At 32.8% G+C, this 15,249-nt stretch overlaps 3 protein-coding genes across 3 annotated transcripts; 2 read left to right on the top strand and 1 right to left on the bottom strand.

Annotated features, from left to right (window-relative positions):
- The first annotated feature begins 2,085 nt into the window (after window positions 1-2,085).
- On the top strand, window positions 2,086-5,284 carry LOC9299765 (QWRF motif-containing protein 9). Its single transcript, XM_021015966.1, has 6 exons — window positions 2,086-3,515; window positions 3,819-3,938; window positions 4,121-4,237; window positions 4,329-4,418; window positions 4,778-4,885; window positions 4,963-5,284. The coding sequence occupies exons 1-6, from the start codon at window positions 2,352-2,354 to the stop codon at window positions 5,005-5,007; spliced, it is 1,644 nt and encodes a 547-aa protein (XP_020871625.1). The 5' UTR covers window positions 2,086-2,351; the 3' UTR covers window positions 5,008-5,284.
- Window positions 5,285-5,477: 193 nt separating this feature from the next.
- On the bottom strand, window positions 5,478-6,442 carry LOC9301522 (zinc finger protein AZF3). Its single transcript, XM_002863642.2, has one exon. It carries the CDS (start codon window positions 6,235-6,237, stop codon window positions 5,662-5,664), a length of 576 nt encoding a protein of 191 aa, XP_002863688.1. The 5' UTR covers window positions 6,238-6,442; the 3' UTR covers window positions 5,478-5,661.
- A 5,149-nt stretch (window positions 6,443-11,591) lies between these two features.
- Window positions 11,592-12,551, top strand: LOC9299764 (transcription factor bHLH139). Its single transcript, XM_021032586.1, has 4 exons — window positions 11,592-11,840; window positions 11,920-12,138; window positions 12,224-12,355; window positions 12,456-12,551. Exons 1-4 carry the CDS (start codon window positions 11,592-11,594, stop codon window positions 12,549-12,551), a joined length of 696 nt encoding a protein of 231 aa, XP_020888245.1.
- Window positions 12,552-15,249: the final 2,698 nt, after the last annotated feature.

The following is a 15,249-nucleotide window of genomic DNA, read 5'->3' as shown; positions in this document are numbered from 1 at the left end:
TCTCATTTGACACGTGGCGTAAGTCTCAAATTTTAGTCTTTCACTTTTTTAAACATAAACCTAATTATTGGAGAAGAAAAAAAAATCAATAAAAAAAAAGATGAATAAAAAAAAATAGTTTCTTCAACTGCTCCACGATCTCTTCGCCCATGATCTCTTCTTCCTGCAACTAATATAATTCTCACTTCATAAAAAATCAAACTAAATCCTCTATTTGTTTCGTCTTCCCATCAAAAGCCAAAAATTCAATAATCTAGATCCACAGAGAAAACGAAAGAGGCGAGATTGAATCGAAAGAAAAGGAAAGAAATGAAATTGTTGGCGAAAAGGTATGATTCTTCACTTTAGAGGAACCTAAATTATGATCCAGATAACGTGGGCGTTAGTTTTGTCTATCAACTGTTTGTCAAAATGCATGACAGAAAACTTTAATTTGTTATGTTTCTAATATAGAACACTTAGTTGACGAACTAAATTAGATCTATTTTCTGATGCTTTTTGTTTGTTGTGGCCAAAATTTTGCAGAGAGGATTTAGAGGGTGACATTGAAATCAACAAAAAGTCTCAGCATTCAAATATAAAACCAGAGGAAGTCTTAGCTTTAAAGTAGATTGTTTGTGGCGATATTCTGTTATAACACCAAAATTTGATTCCTTTGAACTCTTTTCTTTCCAGGTTTTCCAATAATGTTTTATGTGTGTATACTAAAAAAAAAATGCAGGGTTCTCATTAATAAATCATTTTTGCATATTGTCGCAAATCTCTATACTATTAAAAGAGAAGTACAAATGAAAATGGGTCGGGTTAAAATCAGAAAATTGACCGAATTTCTGAAATCGGATCTTTGAATTTTTTTTGGAATATAAATTTGAATTAATAATGAAAAATCGAAATAAAATCAAATATTTATGGAAATCAAATAAAATCTGATTATGCTTATGGTAACTAAAAATAAAAGCATATTCCGAACAATATTATACATTAATTACGTATAATAAATTTGTTCATATATTTTTGGGACTAATTCCATAACAATCAACGTTTTTGTCATTAATTTCGCTCATTTTAGCCAATTATCATTAATTAAAAGATATATGAAATACAAACCTGTCCCGCGAATGTATGCGGATTTGCGGGATTGTCCATGATTTTTGTTTAAATAATTTTAAAGTAACCAAAATTGAAAATACTACTAAAATAAATAAATAAATAAAATACTATTAAAAGTTTGTTTAAATTATCACATGTTGAATAAATTATAATTTTATCAATAAATACTAATATGCGGACTGATCCGCCAACCCGCGGATGAAAACCGATTAAACCTATGACCCACTTCGAATTAATCCATGTGGCCCGCTTATTTGCGGGTTTAATATATTTTCCCAAATCTGCCCCATAGTGAGATGATGTGGGCTCGACCCGCGGTTTTTGACCTATTTTGACTGCTTTAATTCCCATGAATCATCTAATTTTCTACTATAATATATCAAAATTTTATCTTAAAATACATAATATATAAATTTTGTACTAAATAAAATTTAACATGTGCCATAGTACGGCGTTATTGTGAATATTTATAAGTATACTACACGATTCGTTCTACTAAAAAACACACACAATATTAAACGCAACGTATATAAACCAATATTATCCCGCGGTGGACCGCGGGTCCGATCCTAGTTCTAGAGTTAAAAGGCATGCCTAATTCTCCAAAGTTCTTTTTTATGAATCAATCTTAACAGTTTTTATTCCATTTCTCCCATGGACTTAGATCTTTAGTAAGAAATGTTATTCGGATGTATTCATCTTTCATACCTAATTCTTATTGTAAAATTGTTTACCTTACGATTACAAAATTTAACATTAAAAGTTTTTAATATTTACTAATGAATATTACATTTGCTCAATACATTCAGACTTTGATTTCAACCTTCACAAACAAGAGCATCAAGATTATGATTGTTTTCGAAAAATTATTCAAAACATTATTGTGCTATCGTTGTTTGACCCATACGAAGTACGGGCTTAACACTAGTAATAAGATATTGTAAAATATACATCCGGATCTAGTTTAAATTTAAAAAGTAAAAAAAAAATGAGTCAAGATGATTTATAAAGGAAAGAGACGACAGTTATACTCTCACAAAACTTAACGTAATTATCTCCCTCACCTTCCCCACTCTATTCTCGGCTTCGCCGGAGATTTATACTAACACTGCAAAATTCACTCACCTTTCAATAAATCAAAACCCCTAGTTTCGCCGGAAATCTCTCAATTCCGTTGGAAAATTCTTCTCGATACAATCTCTCCTTGCTCACATTCATAACGAGGCAATGTTGATTTCTCAATGTCGGAGATGACAGCTGCAATTTCACCTTCTTTTAACGCAAACACTAAACATAACAAACCACCGTCGTTTCCATCGGAATCATCAAATCGCCGGCCAAAAACACGAGACGTAGCATCACGATACCTCGGCGGTGCTTCTTCTTTATTTCACCAATCATCACCGAAAAGATGTCAATCTCCGACCGTTACTCGACCGGTTGCTACAAATCGGCCGAAATCAACACCTCGTCGTGAGTCGTTAGATCGTGGAGAAGTTTCTAAAGCGCAGAGAATGTTGTTGACTTCTGGGAGAAGCTTGTTTGCGTCGTTTCAAGCGGATTCGTTTACAGGGAATGAGAATAGATCGCAGTTGATTTCGTCTCCGATTACTCCAGTGAGAGGTACGAAGACGACTTCTTCGGCAACAACATCTAGAAGTGGTGGAGGTAAACAAGAGAAATTGAAGCTCTCTGATCAATGGCCTAGGTCTTTGCAACCTAATTGTTTGAGTAGAAGCGTAGACTTTACAGATACTAGGAAGAAACTAACCGGATCTGGCAATGGTGTAGCTAGAGTTCTGCAGAATTCCATGGTGAATAATAGACCGGTTTCGCGTGAACGGAGAGATTCATTGAGTGTTGATTTAGAGACAGAGAGTGTTTCTTCTGGAAGCTCTAATGGAAGAGGGAAAATGTTACTAGTTTGTGGCAATGTGGTTAAGGCGAGAGTTTCGCAATCGAGGTCGCAGGATCGGTTAGAGACTAGCTCACATGGACTGAGGAAGATATCTGTGGATAGTTGTGTATTGTCCCCAAAAGGAAGCCAATTGTTTCCAAAAAGTGAGCAGATTCGACCTGTTTCACCTGGTAAATTTGGTATGAATGCAGCTTTGTCGAGTCCGAGAGGAACCAGCATTGTTAGAGGAATAAGCCCTTCGAGAGGCGTTGTTCCTCCAAGAGGGGTTACTCCTTCAGGCAGAATGAGTCCACTAAGAGTGAGAAGCTCGATGAGTAAAAATACGCCTTTGATTCCGAATTTTGCTGTGGATGCTAAAGAGAAGATCAGAGATAATGGAGTTGCTGATGCTCACTTGTTAAGGCTATTTCACAATAGATTGCTCCAATGGCAATTTGCTAATGCACGAGCAAATGCTGTTATCTCTGCACAAAAGATGAGAGCGGAGGTTAGCAATCCTTTTTGTCTTGAATGCTTTAAATCTTTGATTATAGATTAACACAATGTGTTTCAATCAAATTTTCATTTTAACATTCAGAACTTAGAATGAGACAACCACTGTAAGTTTTAGAAAATCCGTTAGTTTCAATCTAAACAAACTCGAAGGCATGTTTTGAAAATTCGAATCTATTATGTTTTCCAGGCTTGTCTATGCCACATATGTCTTACTGACTGAATTTTGAGTGGTTAGTTTTTAATTGGTTGTCAAGGAGACGCCACAAACTCAAATGGAACCCTGTTGTCGTTGCAGAAAAGACTGTGCAATGCATGGATAAGTATCTCTAAGCTATATGATTCTGTCAGAGCGAAAAGAATCGAATTGCAGCACCTGAAGCAGAGTTTGAAACTGATATCTATTCTCAATAAGCAGGTAAGTTAATCCGATTTATTTTTTCTTATATTGAACCGCCTTAGTCCTTGTGCTCTTTAAGTAACACTTTCTTATTTTAGGTTCCTTTGTATGTTATGCTTCTTACAGCTTTGGGACCTCTTTAAATTTTATTTGAATCTTACTTAACAAGAAAGTTAAATTTTTCACATGCATATGTATAGATGGGACATCTAGAAGAGTGGTTGGTTATGGACCGGGATTATATGGGTTCTTTAGTAGGAGCTGCTGAAGCGCTAAAAGGCAGCACACTTTGTCTACCTGTTGATTGCGGGGCAATGGTTTGGCTTTTCTACTCAAAAGGTTTTTTTTTAGTACTGTGTTGGGAAAACTTTTGTGATACTTGCTGATGATAAATGATACCAATTGCAGGTAAATGTACAAAGTGTTAAGGATGCCATTTGTTCAGCAGTTGATGTTATGCAAGCAATGGCATCTTCCATATGCTTGTTACTGCCAAAGGTAACCATTTTTTGTTCTCTAATTGTGTTTAGTTTTGGGGTCTCTTGTACTTGAATAATGTTTAGGTCGCAACCTTTTAACGGAATTGTTAAGACAAATAAAATGTTGAGTAGAACACTCCGTACTTATATGACTGCGCACATCTCTCGTTGTAGCCAAGTGTATATTCCAGTAGCTCTTCTTATACATTAGTCTCTGACTAGAGTTAGTGGCTTAGAATCCGGTCTAAGAATAATTTGCTCCATAATTTTGTCAACATTAAGTGATTAAGGGAAGAGGAATGTAAGAGCTTTTTTACCATTTATTGTGTCAATAGTTATCCATATTTGTATATTAAAAAGTGAAAGCCATTTGCTCAGGTTGGGAAAATAAGTAGCTTGGCAGCAGAACTTGGCCGTGTGAATGTCAAGGAGGAAGGGATGCTCGACATGTGCTGGGACCTTCTAAACACAATCTCAGCTCTGCAGGTACAATATCTCAATTTCATTATCGGTATTTCCCCTCTATATCTAGAGATATGGTTATTTATTTTTAAAATATGCAGGTAACGGAATGCAGTTTGAGGACACAGGTGACACAGCTACAATAGTAAAGTGTCAATAAGTTAACAAAACCGAGTGTAAGTAAGAATGCAACGAGATCATCTAATTCAAATAGAGGCCAATTCGCTTGATAGTTTAACAATCAGAAAGTCAGTTGTAAATATTTTCGACTCGGTGTTCTAATGAATTTAGTATACTGTTGCTACTGTTGTTCGACAGATACTAATATTTACATCGTATAGAGCCATCCTCCAATTAGTTTTAGGTAGACAATGAACATCTTTAGACTAAGATTTCTTAAATATCATTATAAACTCTCTTATAGCCTAAAAGTTTTTGCTTTCTATTGTTATCTTCCTCAAATAGTTTTGAAGGTTAGGTAACAAATAAATTGTTATATATTTGTAGAAATATCTAAATAATTTTATGGGATTTTCTCTGAATACATAGATATTATTTTATCATGCAAAACAATGGAAACATACAAAATTTCAATCAAACTCATTCTGAAAAAAGATAGCAGCTAAACTCATATGTTATCAAGAAAATATGAATATTTTGTTTGGTCAACTAAAACTGTAAATCAAATACGTTTTCCTCTGATACAAGATTTTTTTGTATTGGTAAAAGAATCAACAAAATTGTTCCTTGAAACAGAAATTTGATATTTACATTTGATAAACTAAGTCTTCAACAAAGACTTACTTCAGGCGAGGCTTCTTCATAGCCATCGGACTCATCACTTCGTCCTCCAGCGAGAATTCCTGCACCGGCGTAATATTAAGGTCAAATCTGCGGTGGCTACTGCTGCTGACGTGGCTAGTAGACCCCACACCTTCCGAATTCGAAACGCCACTGTCGTAGTGGCACCGCTTATGGCCGCCAAGAGCTTGACCGGTGGCGAAAGATTTCCCGCAAACCGAACAAACGTGAGATTTCACGGCGGTGGATAGTGTCTTATCAATATCTCCACCGCCGTATAAGCCCTGCTGGCTCGCCTTATGACCACCGAGAGCTTGGTAAGACGAAAACGTCTTGTAACAAACGCCACACTTATAACCCGGCTTCTCCTTCGCCGTCACAGAGTCAAGATCACCGCCGTCCCGAGCAAGAAGCATGAGACAGAAAGCTAGATACTCTTCTTCAGTGAGACGGTTGTTATGATGATCAGTTCTTGATCGTTTGGATCGTTTCTTACCTTTTGTCCACTGCTCAACGCCATTAAATCTTGAGGAATCATCGACCAATCTTGGTGAATTAAGAGCTTCGAGCGCCATTGTTACAATACTTAAAACCTAGTTTGAGAGCAGAGAGAGAGATATATAGAAGAAGGTGAAGTGTAGGGAAGAATCTTGAGAACAGAGGAAGTTGCGTGAGAAAGAAGAGTAAGAGTGGGTGGCCAAATTGGCCATTTAATTAATTAGTTGCAACGAAATATGTGCGGAGCAAGTTGTTGTTGTAAGTTGTAACGAAAGTATGTAAATTAAAATAGTATTTAAAAATTTGGTGAGATTGGAATATATTAATTTTGGCACGTTTGGGGGAGAGAAATGTTACACAAGTTGGGACTTGAGAGTTGACATTTTGAATCCAACTACATAATAATGATTGCTTCTTTATAACTTATAAAGACCGTATTTTACAATGAAATTTCATCTAGCTTTTCATTTATGTTTTAAGACACTTTGATTATATATGTAGTAATTTATTTTAGTGGAGGGACGTCGTACCTTCGAGAGTTTCTGAACAAACCCAATAGCATCACTTGGTCCAAACATTTGAAAACGGACGCAATATGTAGATTATAATGAGGAAACTTTGAATATAAAAGGTGAATGGACGACCATAACATTCCACAACAAGAAACAAAGAGCTTACTAAATCCCACAACCCAATCGCAGCCAAGAATTATGAAGTTTTGTCTCTTCGTTAGTTCAAATGCGTAAATGTCCGGAGTTGCAGTTACACTAAAATAGATTCAACAACTTGTGTTATGAAACGAAATAAGAGTTATGGTGTTTTTCTTTTATTTTGGTATAATGATCTTGTTTTCAATATTAGGTTTTGCGGGTTTTTTTAACAATAGGATTAGGTGTTTTCTTATGTTAGAATCTAAGTTGTATCATTTTTACTATTTATGTTATAATCTAAATTGTATCATGGCTTATATAATTAGGACTTTATACAAATTCTAACAAAATTTCCAACAATTAATCTAATTCTCTAAAAGAGACTTGGGTTAAAAACCTTTGCAAAATCATATCTCTCCCTTTTCTCACGTTACGACTTAGGAGAATTAAAACGAAATTAGTGGCACACATCATGTTAGATACTAACAAACCATAACATTTCGGAATGACTAACAATTTCAAGTCAAGAATAATGTCTACAGTTGCAATAATCATGAAGCTAGGGGTCAAGAACATGAAAAAAAGGTTGTACATGCGAGGGCTAAATTGCCACATCTAGGATATGGGTTCAAGATAAAAACGGAAAGCAAAATAATCATTTAACCTTTGGGCTCAACAATAATAGAACTAAGGGTGCTAAATAATAAATTCTTAACGGGACCTTCTCATTCCGTGATAATCAACAATAATATGATGATGTCAAATCATTTCGCTTGATTAAGCTAGTTTATTTTAATGATTCTGATGACTATATGTGTGAAAACATTTTGGTAAGCCATATTGCTAATTGAAAAAAAAAATACTACTTATTTTGTTGAATTATCCTTGAAGAGTGCTATTGGTCCGATCTCTTCACAAAAGGAATACAAATTTCATACTTTGATTTCCATGTACACATCATGCAAGTATGTGTGCTATAAAGAAGGTTCATAATGCTATTTGCTTTGACACCCAATAATATTATCTTGTTCTTTTGTATCATGTTGGTTTCTTTTGATGTAGATTTATTAGCACTTTTGTATCATGTTCACCTTTCTCACAAGGATGCGGAAGTGAGGTTATAATTCACGTTTTTAACCATAGAATTATCAAGGTAATAGCTAAAATAGCTTGTCTTTATTGTACATTAATCAATTAATTTAACATCTTTTCTAAATCTTGTGGATTCTTAGGGATTTAAACCGTTTGGGGATCCATTCATGTTTGTCATTCTTGAAGGTGAAGTCTTACAGAAGATGAAGAATCGAATTCAGAAGAAACTTCATGTCCCCGACGAAGAATTTGCCAAGATGGATATCCGTTTGTTGTTTAGCAATAAGTGGTAAATATTTGTCGTATTTTATTGTGGCTAATTGTTTTGTTTTGTGTGTTTTAGTGGAAATTTGCATGTATGAATTCATCAGCTATCCAGTACATGGAGGATTTAGATGATGTTTCAGGATTTTTAAGCTAAGAGGAGATTCGATAATTTTTCAAAATTTTATCCGAAGGTTAATTTGTATATCCTAAATTTTTTGTGGAAACAGAAAAAAGGAAGGGGAAAGAGAATGTACCTTGGCTTGGAGCACGGGAGGCAATCGTGGAAAGAAGAGGTAGAAGGAATAAAAAAGATATACTTGAATGTGGTGTTCATATATCGGACCAAAAACCTGAAAATACTAAAAGACATCAAAAGCTACATGTTCTCGACTAAAAGACTCGATAACATAAAAAAAAAACCCCTATAAAATGTGTTTAAAATATCACTTAACATATACCAACTAGAGATAATATTGGTTATATTTTATCAGAGCCGAGCACCGGCCTTGAATACAAGCAAGGTACAGCTTGCTGCCGCTCATTGTTGATTTATTAATTCGGGCGTCATTTTCTAGAAAGAATCATTGATTTTGTTAGTAAATGTGCGTTGTATGATAACAAGAGGTCGCAAGGTACACCCTGCAACCACTCTTTTTCTCTTTTTTTTTTTATTAGAAGGAACACCGAATTTTTTTCATAGTTTCATGTTTCTCATCCTGAGGTTAATTTTGCATTTCTTAAGAAATTTAAGAAAACATAAAAAATGAATGTATTTTAGCTTGGAGCACAAGAGGCCGTAGAGAAAAAGTTGGACCAGTGTAATATTTAATACAATTCAATGAGATAATTAAAATAAAAAAAAATAAACTCAATGTGCTCACAAAACGTCATAACTAAACATTTGCAATTTATGAGCTTGCTTCAAAATTAGTTAAGGTTATTTATCAAATTTTCGGAAAGTAAATCTATCTAAGCTCACTAACTAGATTGTCAATAAAGCAAAAGGCTGTTTCACAAATTTAGAAGAATTTTAAATATGTTCCGAGTATCAAAACCCTAATGATCAATTCCTGAATCCCTTTTAAGAACCCCTAAACCCCAATAATAAAACTACCCATGCATAACGATTAACGAAAGTACAAAAATGAACGATTATGAATAAATGAGTACTGAAAGCAAGAACAAAGTTTAGATGAAAAAACCAATTTTTTTTAAAAAAAACGTAATGAGAAGCATAGAAGAAAATATCTAATGCAAATCTAAAGTCGTAAACCTCTCTCGTGCGTGAGATTAACAATTGTAAGAAGATAAGAGGAGAGGGAGCTGTTTGTTGAGTGGTTATTTTGCCCACATATGTTCAACAATCCGTAGCTCCCTTTATTGTTCGATATATAGTATATTTGTAGATTACTTGTATCTTCTCCTAAGTTTATATTTAGGGTTATATTTTTTTTGATAACTCAGGTGATCCTAAAAGCTTTCTAGCTGCCCCGATTCAATATATTTGAGAGCCTTAGGGCAAAAAATTTTTTTTGACCTATTATTATATACAAAGAGAAAATTTACTTAATTTTTAAAATTTTTGCGGAGTTTTATAGTAAAAATTGTTATTTTAAAAATTTTGGGGCTTTTTATACATTTTCTTATAAATAATTAGGCCTCTTAAAATATAATTCTCATATTAATAATATTTTTAAAAAATATTTGGACCTTTTTTATATATAAATTTTTTTATAAAAAAAAAGCCCCGGACCGTCGCACCTCCACCGTACCCATCTGAGCCGGAGCTGCTTTCTAGACCCAAAGACTAATCCTGGGGAACCATGTTAAATCACTCGAACCCCGGTGGCCAATGCTACTCGAACCCAGATGGCGGGAATTACCTCCCTTTACCACTGGACCAAGGCGACTTGGTTTATTTAGGGTTATATTATCGAGTACTGGGTTCATTTGAACCGCCACTTGGCAAGCCCAATGAAGTGTTAATGATTCGTAGGCTTGGTTCCACTAGCTAGTTTAAAACTCGCTACCGAAGCAGGTATACCAGCAAAGTTTGGTGGCCTGAGCACTTACGTACAATCTTGGAAAATATATGGGTCAAGGATCATGCATGTCCTTTCACACATACAATGTGTGCATGTAAGCCTTTGGTTTCCTTTCACAAGCGGAAGGGGCACCTTTTGGGAGATTTTGCAATGGGAACGGAAAGAGATTTTGAATGGTTATTTTGCCAACGTATCGTGAACTGATCAATCATCAATAGCTTAACAACAGCTAGTATATATTTGTGAGTAATATTTAGTAAAGAACTTTATAGTCTAGTAACCGGAGGTATAAAAATAAGTCTAACAACCAACGAAAAGCTAATCCGTAAGATTTAATGCATTGTATCTTAACTAAAACATAGACACAAGAATACTTTTCCGAGCTTTGTTTCTTTGTTTTTATAATGGACAATGATTTTTGATTTATTAAATTCTGTGTATGTATGTAAGGGTGATATTAAGACAAGCAAACGAGTATGAATCTCATCTTGTCGGAATCTCAAATTATTCCGTGCCGTCCTTTGGTCTTTTACTATCTCTTCGTTTATTGTTTCTTATTATAGGAATTTTTGAATAAAGCTGATTAGACAACGACCACATTAGCATACAACATGTTCTAGTCACGAGAAAATTGTTGTTTAGACTAAAAAGTAGCTCTTCTATATTGTTTAGTATCCTCTTTACGCATTTATTTCTTTTTTGGTTAATTTGATTCAAGTTCTAGTTAGAATAATTTAAAAATATTGTAGTTAGTAAAAATGTTGAGTTGTGAAGTCAAAATGTTTTGGACTCGCTGTGATCCGACATTCGGACATGCCGCTAATCGTGAATCTTTTTCTTACTGGATGGATGGACACTCCAAACTCCAACGCAAGATCAATCATGTTTTGCGGTAAGAAATTAACATCTGGACTATAGTATTTCATTGACTATTTATTTTCCTAAAAGTTAGAAAACTAACAAAACAAGTTCATTGTCACAAGACATTTTCTACATAACGTGCATTGGGGGCGATCCATATATTATTTCTTTACTATCTTTGTGATTTTGCGTACACAAAAATGTTTAACGTTCATTGAAAAACATGAATCTTCTATATAGAATATGCTAACACTAATGTACTCGTCATGCAATGGAGTGGCATAACCTCTTTGACTCTGTCTAAACTTGGCTTTTATTGACCCCACAAGTTGACTAATCGTATTTGATCATGCATGGTAGGTTAAGAACATTAGGACTTGTTCAATATACAATAAGAATAAAATCCCTGATTTTATAATCAGCCGTCAAATATTTTTATTCCTTCTCAAAGTTATTCTCCTCAAACCTCTAATATAAGCTAGCACGCTGCTATACACAAATATAGAAACGCACACTATGGAGAATGAAGCATTCGGTATGGAGAATGAAGCTTTTGTAGATGGTGAATTGGAGTCTCTTTTGGGGATGTTCAATTTTGATCAATGTTCTTCTAACGAATCGAGCTTTTGCAATGCTCCTAATGAGTTTGATGTTGTCTCTTCTTCTGATGATTTCTTCCCATTTAGTAAAATTCTGCAAGGGAACTATGCGGCCGTTCTTGACGGTTCCAATCACCAAACGAATCTTTATGATGACTCAAGACAAGTAAGTTCAAGTCAAAAATGTTAATTTTCCTATATTTTTCTTTTGCAATGAGCTAATGATAACGGTTAACGCAAAGCAGGAGCTGGTGAAACCAAGGAAGAAGCAAAAGATAAGTTCAGAAAGCAATTTGGTCACCGAGCCTAAGACTGCTTGGAGAGATGGTCAGAGCCTAAGCAATTATAATAGTTCAGATGATGAGAATGCTTTAGGTTTAGTGTCTAATACATCAAAAAGCCTAAAACGCAAAGCAAAATCCAACAAAGGGATAGCTTCCGATCCTCAAAGCCTATATGCTCGGGTATTCAGGAAACTAAACTAATCTTTTGGTTGCTGATTTTTAGTTGTTAGGTTTTATGGAATAATAATGTTGATGAATGTTTCAGAAACGAAGAGAAAGGATAAACGATAGGCTAAAGACATTGCAGAGCCTAGTTCCTAATGGGACAAAGGTCGATATAAGCACAATGCTGGAAGATGCCGTCCATTACGTGAAGTTCTTGCAGCTGCAAATCAAGGTAACGGCTTTTGTCTTGTTGGAGTCTTGATCGTATCTTGTACTGCAAGAAACCATGTAAAAATCTTTCCTAAACCGTTTTTGGAAATTTTGCAATGTAGCTCTTGAGTTCAGATGATCTATGGATGTATGCACTTCTTGCTCACAATGGCCTTAATATGGGACTACATCACAATATTTTGTCTCGGCTTATGTAAGACAATATCATTTGGAATAATATAACTTACTTGGTGTTTTGTTTTGGTCTTTGTTCATGACTATAGTTATTTTTTGTTCGAGTTGTTCATTTTTTCTGTCAATTTCGTTCTATGAACTTGACACTCTTTATGTAATTATTATATGCTAAAGTCAATTTGGACTAACAGCATTTTAATTTTAATTTTTATTTTGAGATGTACCTTGAAGTCATATATATTATTTCAAGGACTACCAATATTTATTTAGATCTCAATTCAATATGGTACTAGATGAATATCCACATTTTTTTCGTGATGCTATCATTCAATTGTGTTCATTAAATCTGATATAATATGACAATGTTTTTTTTAAGAAGCTCTATTATCATGTCATTTGGCATCCTATGCATTTGATATGTGTCCCTCTCCAATTAATGATAATTAGTGGTGATTAATGACAAGGTTTTTTTAAGAAGCTTTATTATCATGCTATTTGGCATCCTATGCATTTGACATGTGTTCCTCTCTAATTAATGGTAATTAGTGGTGATTAATTTGTAATTATATTGTGGAAATAAATGAAATTTCAAAAAAACAACTAAACATTCGTTTCTTCTCTTCTCTGAGCATATCTTTCTAGACATTATAATTAAGTGTCATTTTTTACCTTACGTTACTCTATCTAATAAATGAAAACCGTAGCATTATATTAATTTACGTAATGTTTTTTCTTCACATTATGTTTTCATGTTACAAATCTCTTATTTAATCAATTCTATAAAATCAAGACACTTGGTGTGTTGTTCTTTTAACGGCGGGAACATTCTTCAATGCTCTACAAGAAACTCTCACTTCAGCTCAAACAATGATTATGTTTCTAAATTAACTTCTTTTTTATTTAGTTATTTGAAATTTACGTTTTCTTCTCTCTCACTCATCTTCATTTGTGCATTATCTTCATTTTAGCCAACAATTGTGTTGTAGAACATAAACGACACTGCTGAATTTGAGGTTGGATCGTCAAAAAATTATGCGCTTGTATATGTATGTTTTCATTTAAGTATTGTTTACTTTTAAATATTTTTAAAATATGATCAAGCAAAAATTAACATTATATCCAATTGGTACAATGCATTTCTTAGTTTTTTGTTGATTAGCTAAAACATGATTTATTTTCGTAGATTGGTGTTAGTGATGACTAATACTTATTTTGTGCATTTGTTTTGTTCATGCTGTCATAATATGAATAGTAAAAAATGACACTTTGATTCGTTAAAATTTATTGAGCGGGTCTGGTAAGATATAAAATAAATTCCTCAAAGCGGTGATATTTACTTTTTATCTATTTTATTTTAGGAAAATCCTAAATACCAAATGAATTAGGATTTAACCCGCGGAGCAAAATTATATTTTCTGTATTTTATATAATAATTTATAATTCATTAGAATTTTAAATACATACTATAAAATAATTATTTCTCATTTACTTATTATATTATAATTAATATAGTTGAAATATATGAATATATTTTTTTGAGTTGTTGTATTTGTTTACTAAAATGTGTTAATTTGTATTGATGTACTTAGAAGATTTGTAGGTGTAGAAGTGATGTAGTGTTAATTAATATTGGCAACCATTTATATTCATGGACTATTATAATAATTTGATATTATTTTGTATCTAAAATTTTTACCCCGCGGGATATTGCGGATTAATTTTTTAAAACTAAAAACTTAAATTTTAAGTTATATTTGTTTTCTTAATATTGTTTGGTTTGTTTAGTGTTTAAGATAATATCACTATATTTTTATTTTTAATTCTAGAATTTCACCCGTGCTACATCGTCCTGTATTAATATCAGCCAAAACTCGTCCCATCATATAACTCTGTCCCATAAAATAAAACAGCATTTTGTTATTTTCTTTTTAATAATAGTTTTATTTAAAAGACATATAATTCAAGTCACTTTAAAACTTTGCTTTAAATGGTTTACATAATATATATATATATATATATATTTAATTGTTATAGAGTTCAAATATTATATACTTTTTATAGAAGTTAAATACTATAAATACTCTAAACATTTTTAAAGTTTAAATATTTATAATTTTTAAACTTCTTATAAATTCATATAAAGTTCAAATATTCATATTTGAAACTTCATAAAAGTTTTAGTTATATAAAAATTTAAAACGTTTTATAAAGTTGAATTTTACAAACGTTTAAATGACTATAATATTTAAGTTTTCATAAAATTTAAATATTTATAATATTTTGAAACTTTTTAAAAGTTTCAATAAAATAAGGAACCGGAATAAACCGGATAACAATTTTAATTTTGGACGCCTGATAAATCAAGCTTCCTTCTCATTTGTTTTTTTTTTTCGCCATCCTTCTCATTTGTATTCAGAATCATTTTGGTCACTTTATAATATGACTCTGAACCATTGCCCAAATTTTTAAGCAATGTGGGACATTGTTTGAGTAATATATGTCCGTTTTTAAAATTTTGAATCACATTATATGCAAAAAAATATATTATTTTATTAATTATATGTATTTTACATAAATTCAAAAATAAATTAAATATAAGATCATATAAAAGTGAAAGAAGAATCATATATTAATGTTTAAATTAGGTAGAGAGGTTTTAGGAAATTAACAATTAATCAAATTTAGAAACAAAATCAATTTGTTACCATATTTTGAAGCCAC

Source organism: Arabidopsis lyrata (genome assembly GCF_000004255.2).
Source record: "Arabidopsis lyrata subsp. lyrata unplaced genomic scaffold ARALYscaffold_8, whole genome shotgun sequence".
Classification (NCBI taxonomy): Eukaryota; Viridiplantae; Streptophyta; class Magnoliopsida; order Brassicales; family Brassicaceae; genus Arabidopsis; species Arabidopsis lyrata.
This window is presented reverse-complemented; position numbering and strand designations above follow the sequence as displayed.

Excerpts from the sequence above, each read along its gene's own strand:
- LOC9299765 (XM_021015966.1), top strand. The coding sequence starts at position 2,352 with ATGTCGGAGATGACAGCTGCAATTTCACCTTCTTTTAACGCAAACACT. Across the intron at positions 3,516-3,818 it reads CACAAAAGATGAGAGCGGAG|AAAAGACTGTGCAATGCATG; the intron begins GTTAGCAATCCT and ends TTGTCGTTGCAG. Across the intron at positions 4,238-4,328 it reads CTGTTGATTGCGGGGCAATG|GTAAATGTACAAAGTGTTAA; the intron begins GTTTGGCTTTTC and ends TACCAATTGCAG.
- LOC9301522 (XM_002863642.2), bottom strand. The coding sequence starts at position 6,237 with ATGGCGCTCGAAGCTCTTAATTCACCAAGATTGGTCGATGATTCCTCA.
- LOC9299764 (XM_021032586.1), top strand. The coding sequence starts at position 11,592 with ATGGAGAATGAAGCATTCGGTATGGAGAATGAAGCTTTTGTAGATGGT. Across the intron at positions 12,139-12,223 it reads CTCAAAGCCTATATGCTCGG|AAACGAAGAGAAAGGATAAA; the intron begins GTATTCAGGAAA and ends TGAATGTTTCAG. Across the intron at positions 12,356-12,455 it reads TCTTGCAGCTGCAAATCAAG|CTCTTGAGTTCAGATGATCT; the intron begins GTAACGGCTTTT and ends TTTGCAATGTAG.